Source organism: Aethalodelphis obliquidens, unplaced genomic scaffold, assembly GCF_003676395.1.
Source record: "Aethalodelphis obliquidens isolate GAN/ISIS:26980383/991018 unplaced genomic scaffold, ASM367639v1 scaffold2, whole genome shotgun sequence".
NCBI lineage: Eukaryota > Metazoa > Chordata > Mammalia > Artiodactyla > Delphinidae > Aethalodelphis > Aethalodelphis obliquidens.
The window spans coordinates 10,864,333-10,881,815 of NW_020837946.1; the positions used below are offsets into that span (position 1 = coordinate 10,864,333).

Consider the following 17,483-nt stretch of genomic DNA (forward strand, 5'->3'; position numbering starts at 1 on the left):
ATACACTACTATATATAAAATAAATAATCAACAAGGACCTACTGTATAGCACAGGGAACTCTACTCAATATTCTGTAATAACCTAAATGGGGAAAGAATCTGAAAAAGAATAGATATATGTATATGTATAACTGAATCACTTTGCTGTACACCTGAAAGTAACACAACATTGTGAATCAAGCACACTCCAATATAAAATAAAAAATTTTTTTAAAAATTCTAAGCTATTGCTGCATTTAGATCTCCACTGCATGCGATATTCCACGGTTTATCCATTCTAAAGTTGATGAACCAGTTTGGAGCTACTATAAACAGTGCTGCTGAGAACATTCTTGTACAAGAATCTTGGCACATGTGTGCCCACGTATCTCCAGGGTATGAATGGGACAGCACTGCTGAGTCACAGTGTGTGCTTATGTTCGGGTTTTGTAAAAAATGCCAAGCTGTTTTCCAAAGAGGTGGTAACAATTTACATCCCAACTCGCAGTCTACAGGAATTCCTTTTGCTCCACAGCCTCTCTAAACTTGGCCCATCCAATGGGCAGGGATGGGCATCTTCATCTCTGTATGCCCGGAGCTATCCAGTTGACTGGCTTTTAAAAGATGCTCCCGGGCTTCCCTGGTGGCGCAGTGCTTGAGAGTCCGCCTGCCGATGCAGGGGACACGGGTTCGTACCCCGGTCCGGGAAGATCCCACATGCCGCGGAGCAGCTGGGCCCGTGAGCCATGGCCGCTGAGCCTGCGCATCCAGAACCTGTGCTCCGCAATGGGAGAGGCCACAACCGTGAGAGGCCTACGTACCGCAAAAAAAAAAAAAAATCTCCCTAGGTAGAGCCTACGATATATTTTTTAAATCTCCCCCAGGTGATTATGATGCAACCTGCCTAGCATGGAAGTCCACAGACAGGTACATAGGATTTTAAGGTTTAAAGGCTTGCAGAGGTCATGAGACCTAATCTGCCATGTGATGCAGGAATCTCAATGCTGACATTTTGATATTTCCCAGTCTTCCTCTCCTGCAGATTACGTTATCGTCTGCAGTAATTTACCAACCTAGCAGAAACTCTCTATTAAGAAAAGCCACTTCACAATGAAATAACTTCTTCCAAAATTATGCGATAAAGGAAATGCCCAAGTTACATTGTGACTTGAAAAATCCACATTTTACTTTACAGAATGTATATTAAACTTTAATGGTATGTGATATACTACTAAACTCTTTAAGAATATTTTTATCAGCTTAAAGCACATTCTATATAGTAATACGCCAGAACAGGAGCTCAAAGTAGTATCTCCCAGAACCATGGAATTGCTGGATACAAGATTAGACGTAATCTTAAAGATAATTGTTCTAAAACAGGGACCTGTTTTAGAGTAGGAGGCACAACATAAAAACCATGACATTGAAAAAAAGTGACTCCAGAGGCCCTGATGTTGGTCTTTTACTCAGTTGTTGGCTGAGCAAAGAACACTGTGTTTAACATAGCATTCGGGATTCTTTTCAAATAAATGCCAATTTATGTTCACTTCCCTACTTAATTACTCCTTAATTTTCACTGGGGTCTTACCTCAAGATGCTTGTTAACTTCACCCCTTCTGTGGATCCAACTCAACATAAACAGTTGGAGAGTTGACTGAAGATAGACAAGAAAACAGAACAAAATAAAGTAACAAAAAAATAACAAAAATCTGTAATTTTGAAAGAGCCCAGTGATTATGGATATGTAAACAATGAACCCAAATTGGAAAGCAAAGGTGGAGGGGCAAATTTCTTCCAATATCACCTTTGAGAACCTGAAAAATAATTGGGAATGAAAGCCAAACACTCCAAGGTTCTGACTCTGATAGTGACACTGAGTGTTGCTTTCAACTGGTGATGGATTGGTGACAGAGGTAGACTACAGCTGTTCCCAAATTCCTTTTAATTTCTCATCCCGCTTTTGGGTATCCACTACACTGTTTTCCGAAAATTGTAAATCCAAGTGGCTAAATGATAGTTAAATATCGTAGAAAGAGTCTGATCCGATGTTTAGGGTAGAGAATTTACATTAGTAAATAAATAAACATGAGATTCATCTGGGTCTGTTCAGAAGTAAGTTCATGGTTAACAACTTCATATATATTCTGCATCTAATAAATAGGCTAGCAGGATCTCAGAGTTTGATATAGATCCTAGCCTTTCAAAGTTATCCAAAGAGCACCTTCTAGGTACAAAGTCCTATGTTAGGCACTGCAAAAAATTCAAAGAGGTAGAAGCAATGTAATGCTTTTTTCATAAAACAGAGCCCAGCATTGTGCACAGATGAAGCACGTGTGGTAGGTACAATTCAGGGGAGAACAAGGTGAACACTCCATCACTGGGAGAGACACAACATGCTACACATGCTCAGAAGGATGAGGGCATAGCTTGGACTGGACTGATCTGGGAATGGTCCATGAAGGAGGAAGCACATGAAGGGGGTCTTGATCTAGATGGGGATGAGGGCAGCATTCTAAATGAAGCTGTAGAGAGAGATGTGAAAACAGAAAATGACAGAGTTTGCCTAAGCCATGGAAAGGAAGTCAATGTGCCCGCAGTGTGTAGAACACAAGTTACCCCAAGAGGCAGGAAGGGACTGGATCGTGGAGGGCCCTGAATCCCAGGCTGGGGACTTGATAGGTAATGGGAACCCAGGAGAAATGTATAACCCAATTATAATGGTAAAACTCAATTCTTGAGGATAAATATGGCAATGAATGCAAGGTGTGTTCCCATGGGAAGAGATTAGAGGCTGGAAAATCTCTTAGGTGGTGAAAGCAGCAGAAAGAAGGTGAGGGCAGTGAGAACAAACACCCTGTGGCAGCTCCAAAACAAGCCCCAGCCTGGAGTCCACACCAGGGAGAAGCTGCTGAGCTCACCTAAAAGGGAGCACTTGGCCATGAGCTAAGACGGCCTTACCATTCCCCCATCTCCGCCAGTCTGACCAAACTTTAGACCTCTTCCTCCCTCTAGGTCCCTGACCTCCCTTTCCTTAGAGCATCTATCATAGAAAACTTGTCATTATAAATTATTTCTCTGGCCCTTTGAAATTTAAATCATTTTTAAAAGTCTTTTGCCAGTTTTACAACTCAGGAGTGTCTTTCTCAAGCACCTGGGAACCATCCCTGTGAAATATAATCATCAAAGAAAATAGTGCCGCTACCTCCCAGACTCTGGGAAGGATGGAAGCCTAACCCCAGTGGGCACCTTGCACCAAGTCACAAAACTGCTTTATGCAATGAAGATACAAGAAAGTTTACTTTTTTTTTTTGTCACGGGAGTGGTAGGTAAAGCCAATTAGCAAACACAGAAGGACTATGGTAGCCTACCCCGGCTCTGAAAAACCCTCCTGCCCTTTGTTTCAGGGGAATTAGGTCCAGACTTTAGTTCTGGCCTCTCTCCCCTATTGCAATAGCCTTGAACAAAGTCATCTTTGCTTATTTAACTTTGTGCAGTGCCATTTTTGCTTTGACAGTCATAGTGAAAGCCCAGTTGATTTCAAAAACCATGAATTTGCAATAGCACCAGACTATAGGTGGTAGAACTCTGCCACCAGGGCTTAGCCATCTGCAAATTAAGAATAAGAAGGGCTGGACTGAACCCCACATGCAGTGTTGTAGCTTGGATGTGGACAAGGAAGCAAAAGGACAAGGATGTCGGCAGGAGAATTATTTTGGTCGCACATCATGGGGTTTAGGCTGGCTGGGGTAATAATTGGAGCCTGAAGATAGATGGAAAGAAAAGGGAGGAATCAAGAAATTAGAGGACTGTGTGGGATTTTAAAATGAAGCAAAGCAGATGTACGGAAATGGGAGCAGTAGCAAGAAGAGAGGCAGCTGTCCTCAGAGAGGAGTCAGCTCAGTCTGACCATGTCACTCCTTGCTGGAATCCCTTTGCTGATTTCTCATTGTCTTCATGTGACTACTGTCTCTTCCACTCTCCTCTCCAGCCACTTCTGCAGCATACATACACACGCAGACAGAGGCAAGTGTGTGTTTGTGCACATATGTCCTTCTCCCCACCTGAAACATGTCCTCACACACCGCTCAGCTCCTGTGTTTCTTGATCTCAGATGCCTTCTGCAAGTCCCAGGCAGAACCCATGTTGGTCCCTTAACCTCCATAGCATTTCTATCACACAGTGATTTTTATGGGTTAAAAAAAAAAAAAAAAAGCCTCTTCCTCAATTGTAGGTTCAAATGTGCAATTTAGGTTTTTTGTTGTTGGAGTTTCTTTTACTTTCGGTAGGAGACAATATTTTTACCCCCATAATTGTAAAAGGGAAAACACCCCTTTACTCCAGCTGACATTTCCACGTGGGCTGACTCATCTGCAGGCTGGTTTTGCATTTAGAGATTGTGAGCCGATTTTTCCAGTGGAGCAGAGAGGAGTGGAGGGCCGGTCAGGCCCAGACAAAGTCAGAGCAGAGTGAGCAGGGAGGTGGTGGCTGGAAGAGGCAGCAGGGAGCCCTGAGGGTGGAAGCTGAGGAGATGGAATCCCTGCCACAAATGGAATCCAGGCCAGATGAAACCGCACCAGATGTGCTGAATCCAGGGAGCCACGAACAGGGTGAGGGAAGGTCAAGGCATTCACTGCAATTGCCTAAGACTCGATTTACTAAAGGAGACAGATGCCACCTGACCTATTTATTTGGCGCCTCTATCCAACATGTATTGAACCAAGGGCAGGCGGTTGGGGTCTGTGACGAAGAAAAAAGAGCTTCCTGACTCTCCTGTTATTGGGGGCAGAGTTGGGGGGACTCAATGATAACCTTCCCTTTTTCACAGAACAACTGTGTGTCAGCTTCTGCCTTGAGAGGTGAATCAATCACTGCCAGGTAGTTCAGATCAGATGGGAACCTTCATTTATTAAGTTTTGCCAGTACTTTTCCTCGCAATGAACGTAGTCCCATCCCAATAACATGGCTGAGATAGATGCGAGAAAGCTTCTGTGACAGAAGACGTCACCTAAGGAACTGAAGATCTTGTGTGAAAACCTATTTATGCACCACGCTGAGTGAATTTATCAACACCTGTGATAAATCCCAAAGTTCTCAGGATCAGCTTCCATTCGCTCTCTTTCGCCTCCCTATCCATCTATCAGGGCTGCTGGAACAAATACCGCAGGCTGGGAGGCTTGAACAGCGTAAGTTAATTTTCTCACAGTCCTAGAGGCTGGAACTCCGAGATCAAGGTGCCAGCAGCCTGGTTTCTTCTGAGGCCTCTTTCCTTGGCTTGTAGATGGCCATCATCTTGCTGTGTGTTTACGTGGTCTTCCTCTGTGCATATTTGTGTCCAAATGTCCCCTTCCTATAACGACACCACTCATATTGGATTAAGGCCCACCCCTATGACCTTTTTTAACCTTAATTACCTCCTTAAAGACCCTATTTCCAAATACGGTCACACCTGAGGCAGTGGAGGTCAGGACTTCAACATATGCGTTTTGGGGGTGGGTGACACAGTTCAGCCCATAACAGCCCTTCACCTTGGATCCTGTATCTACCTGGGTCAGGCTCTAGACTTCATCCCTTAGGAATCCAGAAGTTCTCTTCTTCCCCAGATTTGGGCCTCTAAAGCACTGAACTCGTTATGGCCTGAGTCTGAATGAATCTAAATCCAACACTTTCGTCATCACCTGGAATTCAGGTGAATTTAAACTTAATATATTCCTGTTTTTTGATGTTGAGCTGCTTGTAAATTTTGGAGATTAATCCTTTGTCAATTGCTTCATTTGCATATATTTTCTCCCATTCTGAGGGTTGTCTTTTCATCTTGTTTATGGTTTCCTTTGCTGTGCAGAAGCTTTTAAGTTTCATTAGGTCCCATTTGTTTATTTTTGTTTTTATTTCCATTTCTTTAGGAGGTGGGTCAAAAAGGATCTTGCTCTGATTGACGTAATTGAGTGTTCTGCCTATGTTTTCCTCTATGAGTTTTATAGTGTCTGGCCTTACATTTAGGTCTTTAATCCATTTTGAGTTTATTTTTGTGTATGGTGTTAGGGAGTGTTCTAATTTCATTCTTTTACATGTAGCTGTCCAGTTTTCCTAGCACCACTTATTGAAGAGGCTGTCTTTTCTCCATTCTATATTCTTGCCTTCTTTATCAAAAATAAGGTGACCATATGTGCATGGGTTTATCTCTGGGCTTTCTATCCTGTTCCATTGATCTATATTTCTGTTTTTGTACCAGTACCATAGTGTCTTGATGACTGTAGCTTTGTAGGATAGTCTGAAGTCTGGGAGCCTGATTCCTCCAGCTCCGTTTTTCTTTCTCAAGATTGCTTTGGCTATTCGGGGTCTTTTGTGTTTCCATACAAATTGTGAAATTTTTTGTTCTATTTTGTGAAAAATGCCATTGGTAGTTTGATAAGGATTGCATTGAATCTGTAGATTGCTTTGGGTAGTATAGTCATTTTCACAGTGTTGATTCTTCCAATCCAAGAACATGGTATATCTCTCCATCTGTTTGTATCATCTTTAATTTCTTTCATCAGTGTCTTACAGTTTTCTGCATACAGGTCTTTTGTCTCCTTAGGTAGGTTTATTCCTAGGTATTTTATTCTTTTTACTGCAATGGTAAATGGGAGTGTTTCCTTAATTTCTCTTTCAGATTTTTCCTCATTAGTGTATAGGATTGCAAGAGATTTCTGTGCATTAATTTTGTATCCTGCTACTTTACCAAATTCATTGATTAGCTCTAGTAGTTTTCTGGTAGCATCTTTAGGATTCTCTATGTATAGTATCATGTCATCTGCAAACAGCAACAGCTTTACTTCTTCTTTTCCAATTTGGATTCCTTTTTCTTCTCTGATTGCTGTGGCTAAAACTTCCAAAACTATATTGAATAATAGTGGTAAGAGTGGACAAACTTGTCTTGTTCCTGATCTTGGAGGAAATGGTTTCAGTTTTTCACCATTGAGAACTATGTTGGCTGTGGGTTAATTGATACATCCACTATGGAGAACAGTATGGAAGTTCCTTAAAAAACTAAAAATAGAACTACCATATGACCCAGCAATCCCACTAGTGGACATATACCCTGAGAAAACCATAATTCAAAAAGAGTCATGTACCACAATGTTCAATGCAGCTCTGTTTACAATAGCCAGGACATGGAAGCAACCTAAGTGTCCATCGACAGATGAATGGATAAAGAAGATGTAGCACATATATACAATGGAATATTACTCAACCATAAAAGAAACAAAATTGAGTTATTCGTAGTGAGGTGGATGGACCTAGAGCCTGTCATACAGAGTGAAGTAAGTCAGAAAGAGAAAAATAAATACCATATGCTAACACATATATATGGAATCTAAAAAAATAAAAAATGGTTCTGAAGAAACTAGGGGCAGGACAGGAGTAAAGACATAGATGTAGAGAATGGACTTGAGAATACAAGGAGGGAGAAGTGTAAGCTGGGATGATGTGAGAGAGTGTCATGGACTTATATATACTAACAAATGTAAAATAGATAGCTAATAGGAAGCAGCCGCATAGCACAGGGAGATCAGCTCAGTGCTTTGTGACCATCTAGAGGGGTGGGATAGGGAGGGTGGGAGGGAGATGCAAGAGGGAGGAAATATGGGGATATATGTGTATGTATAGCTTATTCACTTTGTTATAGAGCAGAAACTAACACACCATTGTAAAGCAATTATACTCCAATAAAGATGTTAAAAAAACAACCTTAATATATTCCTGTTAAGATAACTGATATTCAAGTGAAGAAGGAGGACAGCAAGAACAAGAAACATGAAAAAAGTTTTCCATGTTAAGCCTTTCAAACGTGTGACCATTGACTATTAAAAATGCCTGGATTCTGGGATTCCCTGGTGGCTCAGTGGTTAAGAATCTGCCTGTCGAAGCAGGGGACACAGGTTCGAGCCCTGGTCTGGGAAGAGCCCACATGCCACGGAGCAACTAAGCCTGTGCGCCACAACTACTGAGCCTGCGTTCTAGAGCCCGTGAGCCACAACTACTGAGCCCAGGTGCCACAACTACTGAAGCCCACGTGCCTAGAGGCCGTGCTCCACAGCAAGAGAACCACCGCAATGAGAAGCCCATGCACCACAACGAAGAGTAGCCCCCCACACATGCCACAACTAGAGAAAGCCCGTGTGCTGAAGCGAACACCCAACACAGCTAAAAATAAGTAAATAAACAAAATAAATAAATTTATTTTTTTTTAAATGCCCAGATTCTAGTAATTAGAGGAATGGAGAATGTGTTGTACCATGCCAGAGCTTGGGCAGCATTTTCTATAACTACTTCATTGTACCGGATTTATTCATCAACCTTGTTTATCTGTTTCGGTTAAGTCAGAACCATAGAAAGAAAACAAATTTGCAGAATCACCAAAGTCTGCGGATATAAAGGGTGCTTTGCGCTAATTCAATCACCAACTGAGGCCATAGTTAAGCACCTGACGTTAGTCCCCAGGTGGGATCTTGACACTTGGTGGAAAAGTCAATACAATGAGGAATAGTTTACAGTCTGAGTAATTATGACCTATCCTTTCAGTCAGAAAAAGTCAGAGTAAGCCAAGGCCTAGTGCAACAGTCCTCCATAGACCTTATTTCATCACAGAAAGTTAATAGTATACTCTTGGGTAGGTTTAATCACGTTTGTCTTTCTTACCTTATCTAGATTCCTTGCTCAGCCAAGAGGAAGACACAGGCCTTGCTTCTGAGAGAAAGAAAGTAAATTGTGACAGCTTCCTCACAGATATGGAGAAGTTCTACATCCCATCCCCATCCCCAAGTGCCTTTATTCTTCTTTCATATTATACATTTATTTGGTTATATGTTTTTTTCCTGTCTCTCCTTCCATAAATCACATGAAAGCAAGGACTTTGTCCTGCTCATTCTCAGTGACCAGAACGATGACGGACTCATAGTAGGTGCTCAATAAATAGCCGTTGACTGAAGGAATGAATGGGTGGAGAACATAGCTTTCACTCAATAAACCATTATTTAACCAGAAGGAAAAACCTGTGATACGTGCGTAGCACTGCTGGGGAAGAAGGTAACCAAATCACAACTGGAACTTACTCCTTGACAAGGCAAACTTTTTAAGTCTTTTTGATACCAAAGTAAGAAAGTCTAAAATGTTCTCTGTTCTAACACTTTGATACCATCTAAAATACCAGAGCATACAGATGATTATAAAGATGACAAAGAACCAACAAGAGAATCAACGTCAAGGAACATTAGACACCACAGGGCTGCCTTACTGACACAGAAACACCTTTATACCAGTCGCCTGGTCAGAAACTTGATACCAACTAATTCCATCATATCTCTAAAGACTGTGTGACCTTAGGTAAATTCCTTAGCTTCCTTGACCCTCAGTTTCTCTGTCCCCAAAATGGGCATAAAAATAGTACCTACCTCATGTTTAAATGAGATAGTACATTAATGAACTTACAAGCGATATTAGCATATCACTTGCTGCTTACTAGTCTAGGTTTTATTAACGACGTGATTACCACCCAAACCCAAACACTTGCATGCATCTGTCCTTTCTCATATTTCTCATGCTTTCATCTGAATACTGCTGTATACCTCCAACCCATTTCCATGATGTCCAGCTCTGGCCTTTCCTAACAATTCTTTCCTGTCCTTCCAGCTTTTGCTCCCCTATCTCCTTGTCTTGGTTGAAACTTGAGTCTATGGCAACAGCACTCCCCTTATGGTTCTCTGAAGATGTCCACAGAGCCAGAAGCAGGTAGAAACCAACATTCTTGTGCTTCCATGATAGCACTTCTTCATTTCTATACACCTCCCCATTCTTTGAAGTACACGTGTGTCATTAGACCATCTACTTCTCCTCTTTCTGGCTGTCAGTTGAAGGTCTTGATCAGTTCTTTACTTGCCTTGAAAAATTTGGCCCAAGTTCACTACATCCTCTTTCACTCCTCTGGCTAACCTCAGTTTAGGCAACTTTATAACCATGCGGCGCAATGCCACTTATAAAGTGGTCTGGTCCCATTCCCCAACCCAGCCTCTATTTACAACTAGGAGTCAGGGAACAAACTAAGTAACACCACGGGAATGCAACCACCAAAACCCAGAAGGTGGGAACTCAGAAAAAGTTTCCTGGTTTCTCCAAAACATAAATCACAAAGGAAAAAGAGAAGGATGGTAATGATAAGAAACATAGATTAAACTTAAAAAGAAACAAATCACACAAATGCAGTGTGTGGACCAAGGAAAAAGAGAAGGATGGTAATGATAAGAAACATAGATTAAACTTAAAAAGAAACAAATCACACAAATGCAGTGTGTGGACCTTATGTGGAGCTTCATTCAAACATATCAACTGTAATAAATAAATAAATACAACCCTTTTTTGAAACAAACAGGGAAATCAGAACATTGACTGAATATTTGGTGATATTGGGGAATTAGTGTTGATCTTTAAATCTGTGATAATGAGATTGTTTGTGTCTTTTTAAAAGTCCCTGTTAAAAAAATACATATAAATATGTGTATGCATGTGTAAATATATATTTATATTCATATATAATAATTTGATATTGGGGAATTCCTTCAAAGTAAGTCAGGGTATATAAGTGGGGAGAAGTTGGGCAGAATATATGTAACCAGATGGCCATTGGTTGGTTGAAGCTGTTACTCTGGGGCTGGATGGATGTACGGGGGCATGAGGGAGCCATCTGGGTAATCTTGAATGGCCCAGAGTCATCACACAGGCGTGTACATATGCAAAAATTCAGCTAAGCTGTACACTTACAGACTTGTGCATTTTACTGTATACTGTATACTGTATACCTTTTACTTTATACCTTAATTAAAAAATTAAGTAGAAAATACCTTTTCCAACATGAAAAAAAGAAAAAGAAGAGCTGCGAATTGGGAGCAACTTCTCTAATCCTTGAACATGGTTATTGCAGTGAGACTAATGAATTAAACTTGCAGTTGTACGGCTGAGACTCTGTGCTGTGCTCTGATCCCAGGCTTAACAATCTGGCTTTGTGATTCCAATTTGGACTCTTGGGGGTAACACACTGATTTGCACAGGTGCTTTTACCCATGCACTTGACAGTGGAATGTTCTCATTGCGATTAATAAATTGGCTCCAGAAACTCAGCTAATAGGTGTTAGGACTCCTAGTCCCAAATAATTCACACACATTCAGAGCACTAACAAAATGTGCTACTTTCCTGACTCAGCAAAGCTCACCTGGTGAGACCACCCAGCAGCAGTCGGCCAAATGGGCCACTGCCCTTGACAGTGTCCTCTCTGGCTGTGCTGCTCCAGGAAAGGGTGACTGTTGGTGGTGGGGAGGGGTGGCAGAGGGAGGGTTATCTAGAATGAGTCTCAACAATTCCAAGCCCATCTCTGCTTCCTTTCTTTTTGCCATGGCCTTAACTGAGGTCCCACCGTTTCTCACCTTACTCATTGCAGCTCTCTCTGTATCTCTGCATCCATCTTCCATCCCACCTCCCTTTCCTCCTGCTTTGACTTCTTCCATGGTTCCCCCGTGTTTCCATGTTCAAGTTCAAACCACTATGCTTAGTTGAGGTAACAGTTTTACTTAATCCGCAGCTGCTCCATCCTACAGCCACTCCTTGCATACATCCCGCTTCATCCAGTGTTACCCAACTGGTGGCATAATTGATACCTAGGTAAGAAAATTCTTCATTGTGCCAGGCTATCTTGTGCATTCCAGTGGGTTTAGCATCCCTGTCTCCTGCCCACTGAATACCTTAGTATCCCACCTTTAGACATTGTGACAACTAAAATATGCCCCCAGATATTTCCAAACACCCCCTGCTGCTCCTTTTCCAATTGGGTGTCTCCTACTGGCCCTTCATACCTCGACTCAAACAAGGGCTGAACCATACACAATTGCCATCTTCATAGTTCAAGAGCATCGAATATCGGCTATTTAATAAGGTTCAACTGAATATTCTTTTCTTCTGGAAACCCTCACTACTAATGCCCTGTCCCATGCCTTCCTTTATCCAAGTGCTTACCACGCTGTGTTGTCATAGCTGATTTTCTAGCCAGCCCCTCTCTCTTCCCACACTGCTCAGCACTAATTACCTGGGAGTGAGCACCAAGTGCTAACTTAATTTCTTGGCGTCTCCAGCTTCACTTGGCTCGGTGCCTGGCTCATAATAGGTGCTAACTCATGTTTGATGAATAGTCAAACAGGATATTGAGCATACTTTCCCTGACGGCTCAGTGTTGTTACTTATGAGCACAGAGATGCCTTCAGAGCCTACTGAGCGTTTGCTACACCAAATGACCCACTATTGCCCGCATTATGGATGTGCGTGTCTGGATTTTAAATCCTATCATCAGTGTGTCTTCCTCCACTCATCCTGCGTGGCTTTTGGAATCTGAAGCAGACTGTCCAGAGTGCTGTGTCGGGCACTCTGTGAACTTAAGTACATGACTATTGTGACAAGAACTACCCTGGTACAGGGTCTTTTCATCTTATTTCTGGGTTCTTGCTAGGTTTCACACATTTGTTGTCTCTCTTCTGGTTACTGAGGCAATCGGTTTCTAAAAACCCTCTGCATAGGACTTCCCTGGTGGTGCAGTGGTTAAGAATCCTGCCAATGCAGGGGACACGGGATCTAGCCCTGGTCTGGGAAGATCCCACATGCCACGGAGCAACTAAGCTTGTGCACCACAACTACTGAGCCTGCGCTCTAGAGCCCATGAGCTGCAACTACCGAGCCCACGTGCCACAACTACTGAAGCAGAGTGCCTAGAGCCTGTGCTCCGCAACAAGAGCCACCGCAATGAGAAGCCCGCGCACCGCAATGAAGAGTAGCCACCGCTCACCACAACTAGAGAAAGCCCGTGTGCAGCAATGAAGACCCAACGCAGCCAAAAATAAAATAAATAAATTTTAAAAAATAAACCCTCTGCATAATCATTTTGTTTTTGGAAAGTGCTTAAAGATGACTCAGGAGGACTTATAAAATAGAGAAATGTTCCTCTGCTGAGATGCCCATTCCTAGGACCATGGCTGGTGACAGAATGACGGACTAAGTGATTGCTCAAGGAATTTTCTAAATAGTTGTTGTGTCCCTGGAGTCACAAAATAGATGGGCATACTTTTTTTATTTTGAAAAGTTTTATATCAAGAAATATTGACCTATGTCACAGATAGAATCTTTCTAATTTTTGGTTTAAATGACTTTGAATTTTTTTTAATTCAAAAAAACCTTTCCATTATAATTCATATAGAATGAAGTCCAGGATCACAAGGGGTAGAGATAAAGGGAAAAACCAGGAAGAAGTAAATGGGGAATACAATTTTCACAACATTTTCGTATTTACTAAACTCTTAACTATTCTTAATACACCTCTTAATAAATGCTATTTAACTCAATCCACAAACAAATTTTGGTTCTTTTATGTTCAATATTTATTCTTCTTATCATTTTCCTCTTTAACAAGGTAATTACAACAATTTAGGAAACAGAACTATATAAAGAGAAGAATGTTAAGTGTTTTTTTTAATAGCCTTCTGCTTGCAAGAAAGTCCATATATCTTATTCCTCCAAGTATAACTTTATACCACATACTAAACCAGATAGCTTATAGAAAACTAGTATTAAATAGCAAAACACAAACAAAACCACATATATAAATAACATAACATAAAATAGAGTATAATGTGATGCTTAACAAAGCAAACTGTGATGCAATATGAATCAACTTCACTAATTGGACAAGTCCAATGAGACACAAATCAGATAAGCTCTGAACCTGCAACAGTGTGTGAGTGAAACTGCCAGCTCAGCTAGGTTCCTTTTGTTCTTGGGCTGTGTCCAGTTCCAGTCCAGGGAGTATCCGTTTTTACATCTTCTTGACTCTTTGACTATAAAGAGAAAAAGAAGAAAAAAATAAGCAAAGATGGGGTGCCTGGTGTGTGGGAATATCTTTGGTGCCTACAGATTGCCTCAGACACTCCAATCTCATCTCAGGATACCAGGCAGCTCAGAGGCCATATGAGGAAATCAGGGTTCAGAGAGGATGGACCCTGCCCAACATAACCCAGCTAGCTAAGGACAGAAACAGGATATGAACACTAAGGTTGTGTCTTCATATTCAGTATCTGGCACCCTGGTGTGAGATGATTCTGTCCATTGATAAAATGTCACTCCATTATCATCAGTGTAAATCAGAGCCATTGATCTCTTTTTAACTGTTTATTTTTTAGCTTTTAACAAACGAATGTCATGTAGTCTTTAAATTATATAAATAAGAGGCATCTTTGCAACAAGAATCAAATGCATAGAGGAATCTCATACATCGTGTGAAAAATCATTAAATTAAAAACAATTAAAATAAAAATGGGGCTTCCCTGGTGGCGCAGTGGTTAAGAATCCACCTGCCAATGCAGGGGACACGGGTTCGAGCCCTGGTCCAGGAAGATCCCACATGCCGCGGAGCAACCAAGCCCGTGTGCCGCAACTACTGAGCCTGCACCCTAAAGCCCGTGCTCTGCAAAAAGAAAAGCCACCGCAACGAGAAACCCGCATACCACAGTGAAGAGTAGCCCCAGCTCACCACAATTAGAGAAAGCCTGTGCGCAGCAACAAAGACCTAACGCAGCCACAAATAAATAAATGTATAATAAAAAAATGAAAATGATCTGTAAGTGGTTGAAAAAATGAATTTTTTGTTTTCATTGTCCGATTCACACTACCCTTTAAAAACGTCATAGTGCTTAGGCTAAAGCATTCCAGCAAGCCTGTGATGCAACACTCTGAACACCACTCTTTCCCAAACATTTGGAGAGAGGCTGGTGGATTATAAACGTTCCATACCTGAGGATATGCACTACATGTTTCACCCAACTCTTCTTTGGATCTGCACACACAGCTAATCTTCTCTTTGTGTATAAGCTGAAAAAAGTCAGAGAATTTGATTTATGTTTCAATTTCATTTATTGTTTAAATGTTTTTTTTTCTTTTTTTCCACAGGACATGCAGTGGAAATTTCATATTCCAATTGGTGGCTCTACGCCCTAAACATTCTATTTGTTTCAGAGGTGAAAAAAATTGCAAAAAAAAAAATTCTTCTTAGAAAGTTTGATGCAAGAAATAAAAGTGATTCTCCCTGACTTTCTCTGCAATCTAACAAAAAGTTGTGCAGTAACAGGAAGATCAAGTCCCAGAATTATTTAATTTTGTTGGTGGTGGCTACATGAAATATGTATACATCTGATCAATAACTTATTTCACTGAAAATATAATACCCTATATAAATCAAGAATATTATATGAGGGGCTTCCCTGGTGGCGCAGTGGTTGAGAGTCCGCCTGCTAATGCAGGGGACACGGGTTCGTGCCCTCGTCCGGGAAGATCCCACATGCCGTGGAGCGGCTGGGCCCGTGAGCCATGGCCGCTGAGCCTGCGCGTCCGGAGCCTGTGCTCCGCAACGGGAGAGGCCGCAACAGTGAGAGGCCCGCGTACCGCAAAAAACACAAAAGAATATTATATGAGATAGTGTAACTACTCTGAGCTTTAGCTTATAGCTCAACCACTTTCTGGTAGAAAATGCTCATTTCAAAGTTTAGGTTTTTCATATTTTCCTGAGATAGTATCTTAGTAGCTTATAAGTTTATCTTCAAAAGTGATTTTGCCCTCAACTATGTTCATTTTTTTTAAACTAAGTTTTGCCTTATTCCAGTTCCATTTAAAGTGAATTTTGAAGAATAAATGTACTACTAAAACACAGCTAGCTTTTTGCCACATGAGTTATTTCTGAATGAAACTCCAAAAAGGCAAAGCTTTTTCTACTTGAAATTCTCATGTACTCCTAATACAAATGAATTAGAATCCCTTAATAACTTACATGACTGCATTGATGTCACAAGCTTCATTGGCCAGCTGCTGTGTGAACCCCACGATAAATTTGGGATGAAGGATTTTTTCTGTATATTGGAGGCAGCAGTCAAAGTTGCTTGCTGCTGAAAAGAAATGAAAGATATTGAGTCCACATGAATGAACTTATTCTGTGATAGGTATCGTGGAACTACCTGAAGTTGTGGAAAACCTAGAATCTGATTTATATGGTAAATAAACTATTTAGAGGAACACCTCCAATATCTTTGAGACCCATTTTAACATAGTTTCCAGTTCTCTTAAAAAAAATAGTTTGTGTACTGGGAAATTTTGGTTCAATTATACAGTTTAGAAGCACATGAGACATCAGTCTCATAAAAGGAATATCTTTAGTAAGAAACACAAACTGACAGTATTTTATTTCATTCACTATAGTCACTCAAGAATATGAGTACCTTCCACTTGAAGAAACCCTTATAAATAACCTTCTAAATTCAGAAAAAAAAGTAAATTGGCAAGTTTTAATCTATTATCTGGCTACTGAATATTGAGAGGAGGGGAAGGACAAGAAGTTACAAAGAAAAATGTGATTTATAGGAGCTGTTAATAAGAGCTACAATTAAAACACTTTGAAATTGTAGTATTAGTTAATGGGAATTTTTAATTTTGTTCATAAAATTTCAACACGTGTATTTTCAGGAATGCACCTGTTGCTAAAAGTGATGTCCTCTTAGTAATAAAGCAATTCTTGGGCACTCCCCTGAGTTAAATTACAACCTACTGTATCTTTGACCTGCTGTAAGTGATAAATGTAATCCCGAAGTTGGCAAGTGATGTCCCCAAGGCCTTGCAAGGATGAATTCAGGTGCCATAATCTGCCCCTAAAGGATGAGTTTTGAACTCTGCTAAAACTATTCAGTTGGGAAATGAGAAAGCTAGGGAAATGGGAGAATTTTCTACATTTCAAAATGGCCCCATTCACTGGTAATGTTACACAATTTACATCTCTACCAGAATAGCACTTTGGGTTGTTCTGGAGTTCGAGGGTCTCTAAGAGCCCACCACCACCGCCCCCCAAATTTGCTGGGATTGACAGCAGAGAAAAAATCCTGATAGGCAGCAGTAACCTTTCCCTCTTCCACTCACCAATGAGATGACAACCCCCATCACTTCCTTTTGAAGATTTTCTAACAGGCTTCCAACCCTTGGGGACCCCTAAATGAGCTCAAGGCTTAGAGAAAAATGAAAATAGTTCTTCATCCTGTGCTAGCAGAAAGAGTGACACTTACCTTCTGACTTGCTGCAGAGGTGGAGTAGCAGCAGTGACATCAAAGCAGCCAGGAGCAAACTCTTGCTACTGCACATCATTTTCAGCTCAAAGAATAGATGTCTCAGTGCTGGGTACCTAGTGCCTGGGAGAGCTGTTATGCTTGATAGCAGCCTGGGTCTGGGATGGCCCTACTTATAGTAAATATTTGAATGCACATAGAAGGCGTGTTCTCACATGGGGTTTTCCCCATTGACTAACCTGCCCCATCATGTCGTCACAAAGAAGAAACCACAGGGAAAACTTCCTGCCTTTCCCTAATGATGGGAAGGTGTGAAGGGCAGGATGGAGGGGGAGGGA

General features: G+C 41.2%; 1 protein-coding gene across 2 annotated transcripts; it reads right to left on the bottom strand.

The window, feature by feature from the left end:
• Nucleotides 1-13,502: 13,502 nt before the first annotated feature.
• Nucleotides 13,503-17,283, bottom strand: CCL20 (C-C motif chemokine ligand 20). Of its 2 annotated transcripts, none has more exons than XM_027119443.1 (4): nucleotides 17,146-17,283; nucleotides 15,867-15,981; nucleotides 14,837-14,914; nucleotides 13,503-13,884 (listed from the first exon to the last, which is right to left on the bottom strand). In XM_027119443.1, exons 1-4 carry the CDS (start codon nucleotides 17,222-17,224, stop codon nucleotides 13,863-13,865), a joined length of 294 nt encoding a protein of 97 aa, XP_026975244.1. In that variant the 5' UTR covers nucleotides 17,225-17,283; the 3' UTR covers nucleotides 13,503-13,862. The 2 variants fall into 2 exon arrangements, with proteins under 2 accessions (XP_026975244.1, XP_026975252.1); XM_027119451.1 differs by having other exon boundaries at nucleotides 15,867-15,978; nucleotides 17,146-17,282.
• Between the last annotated feature and the right edge of the window lie 200 nt (nucleotides 17,284-17,483).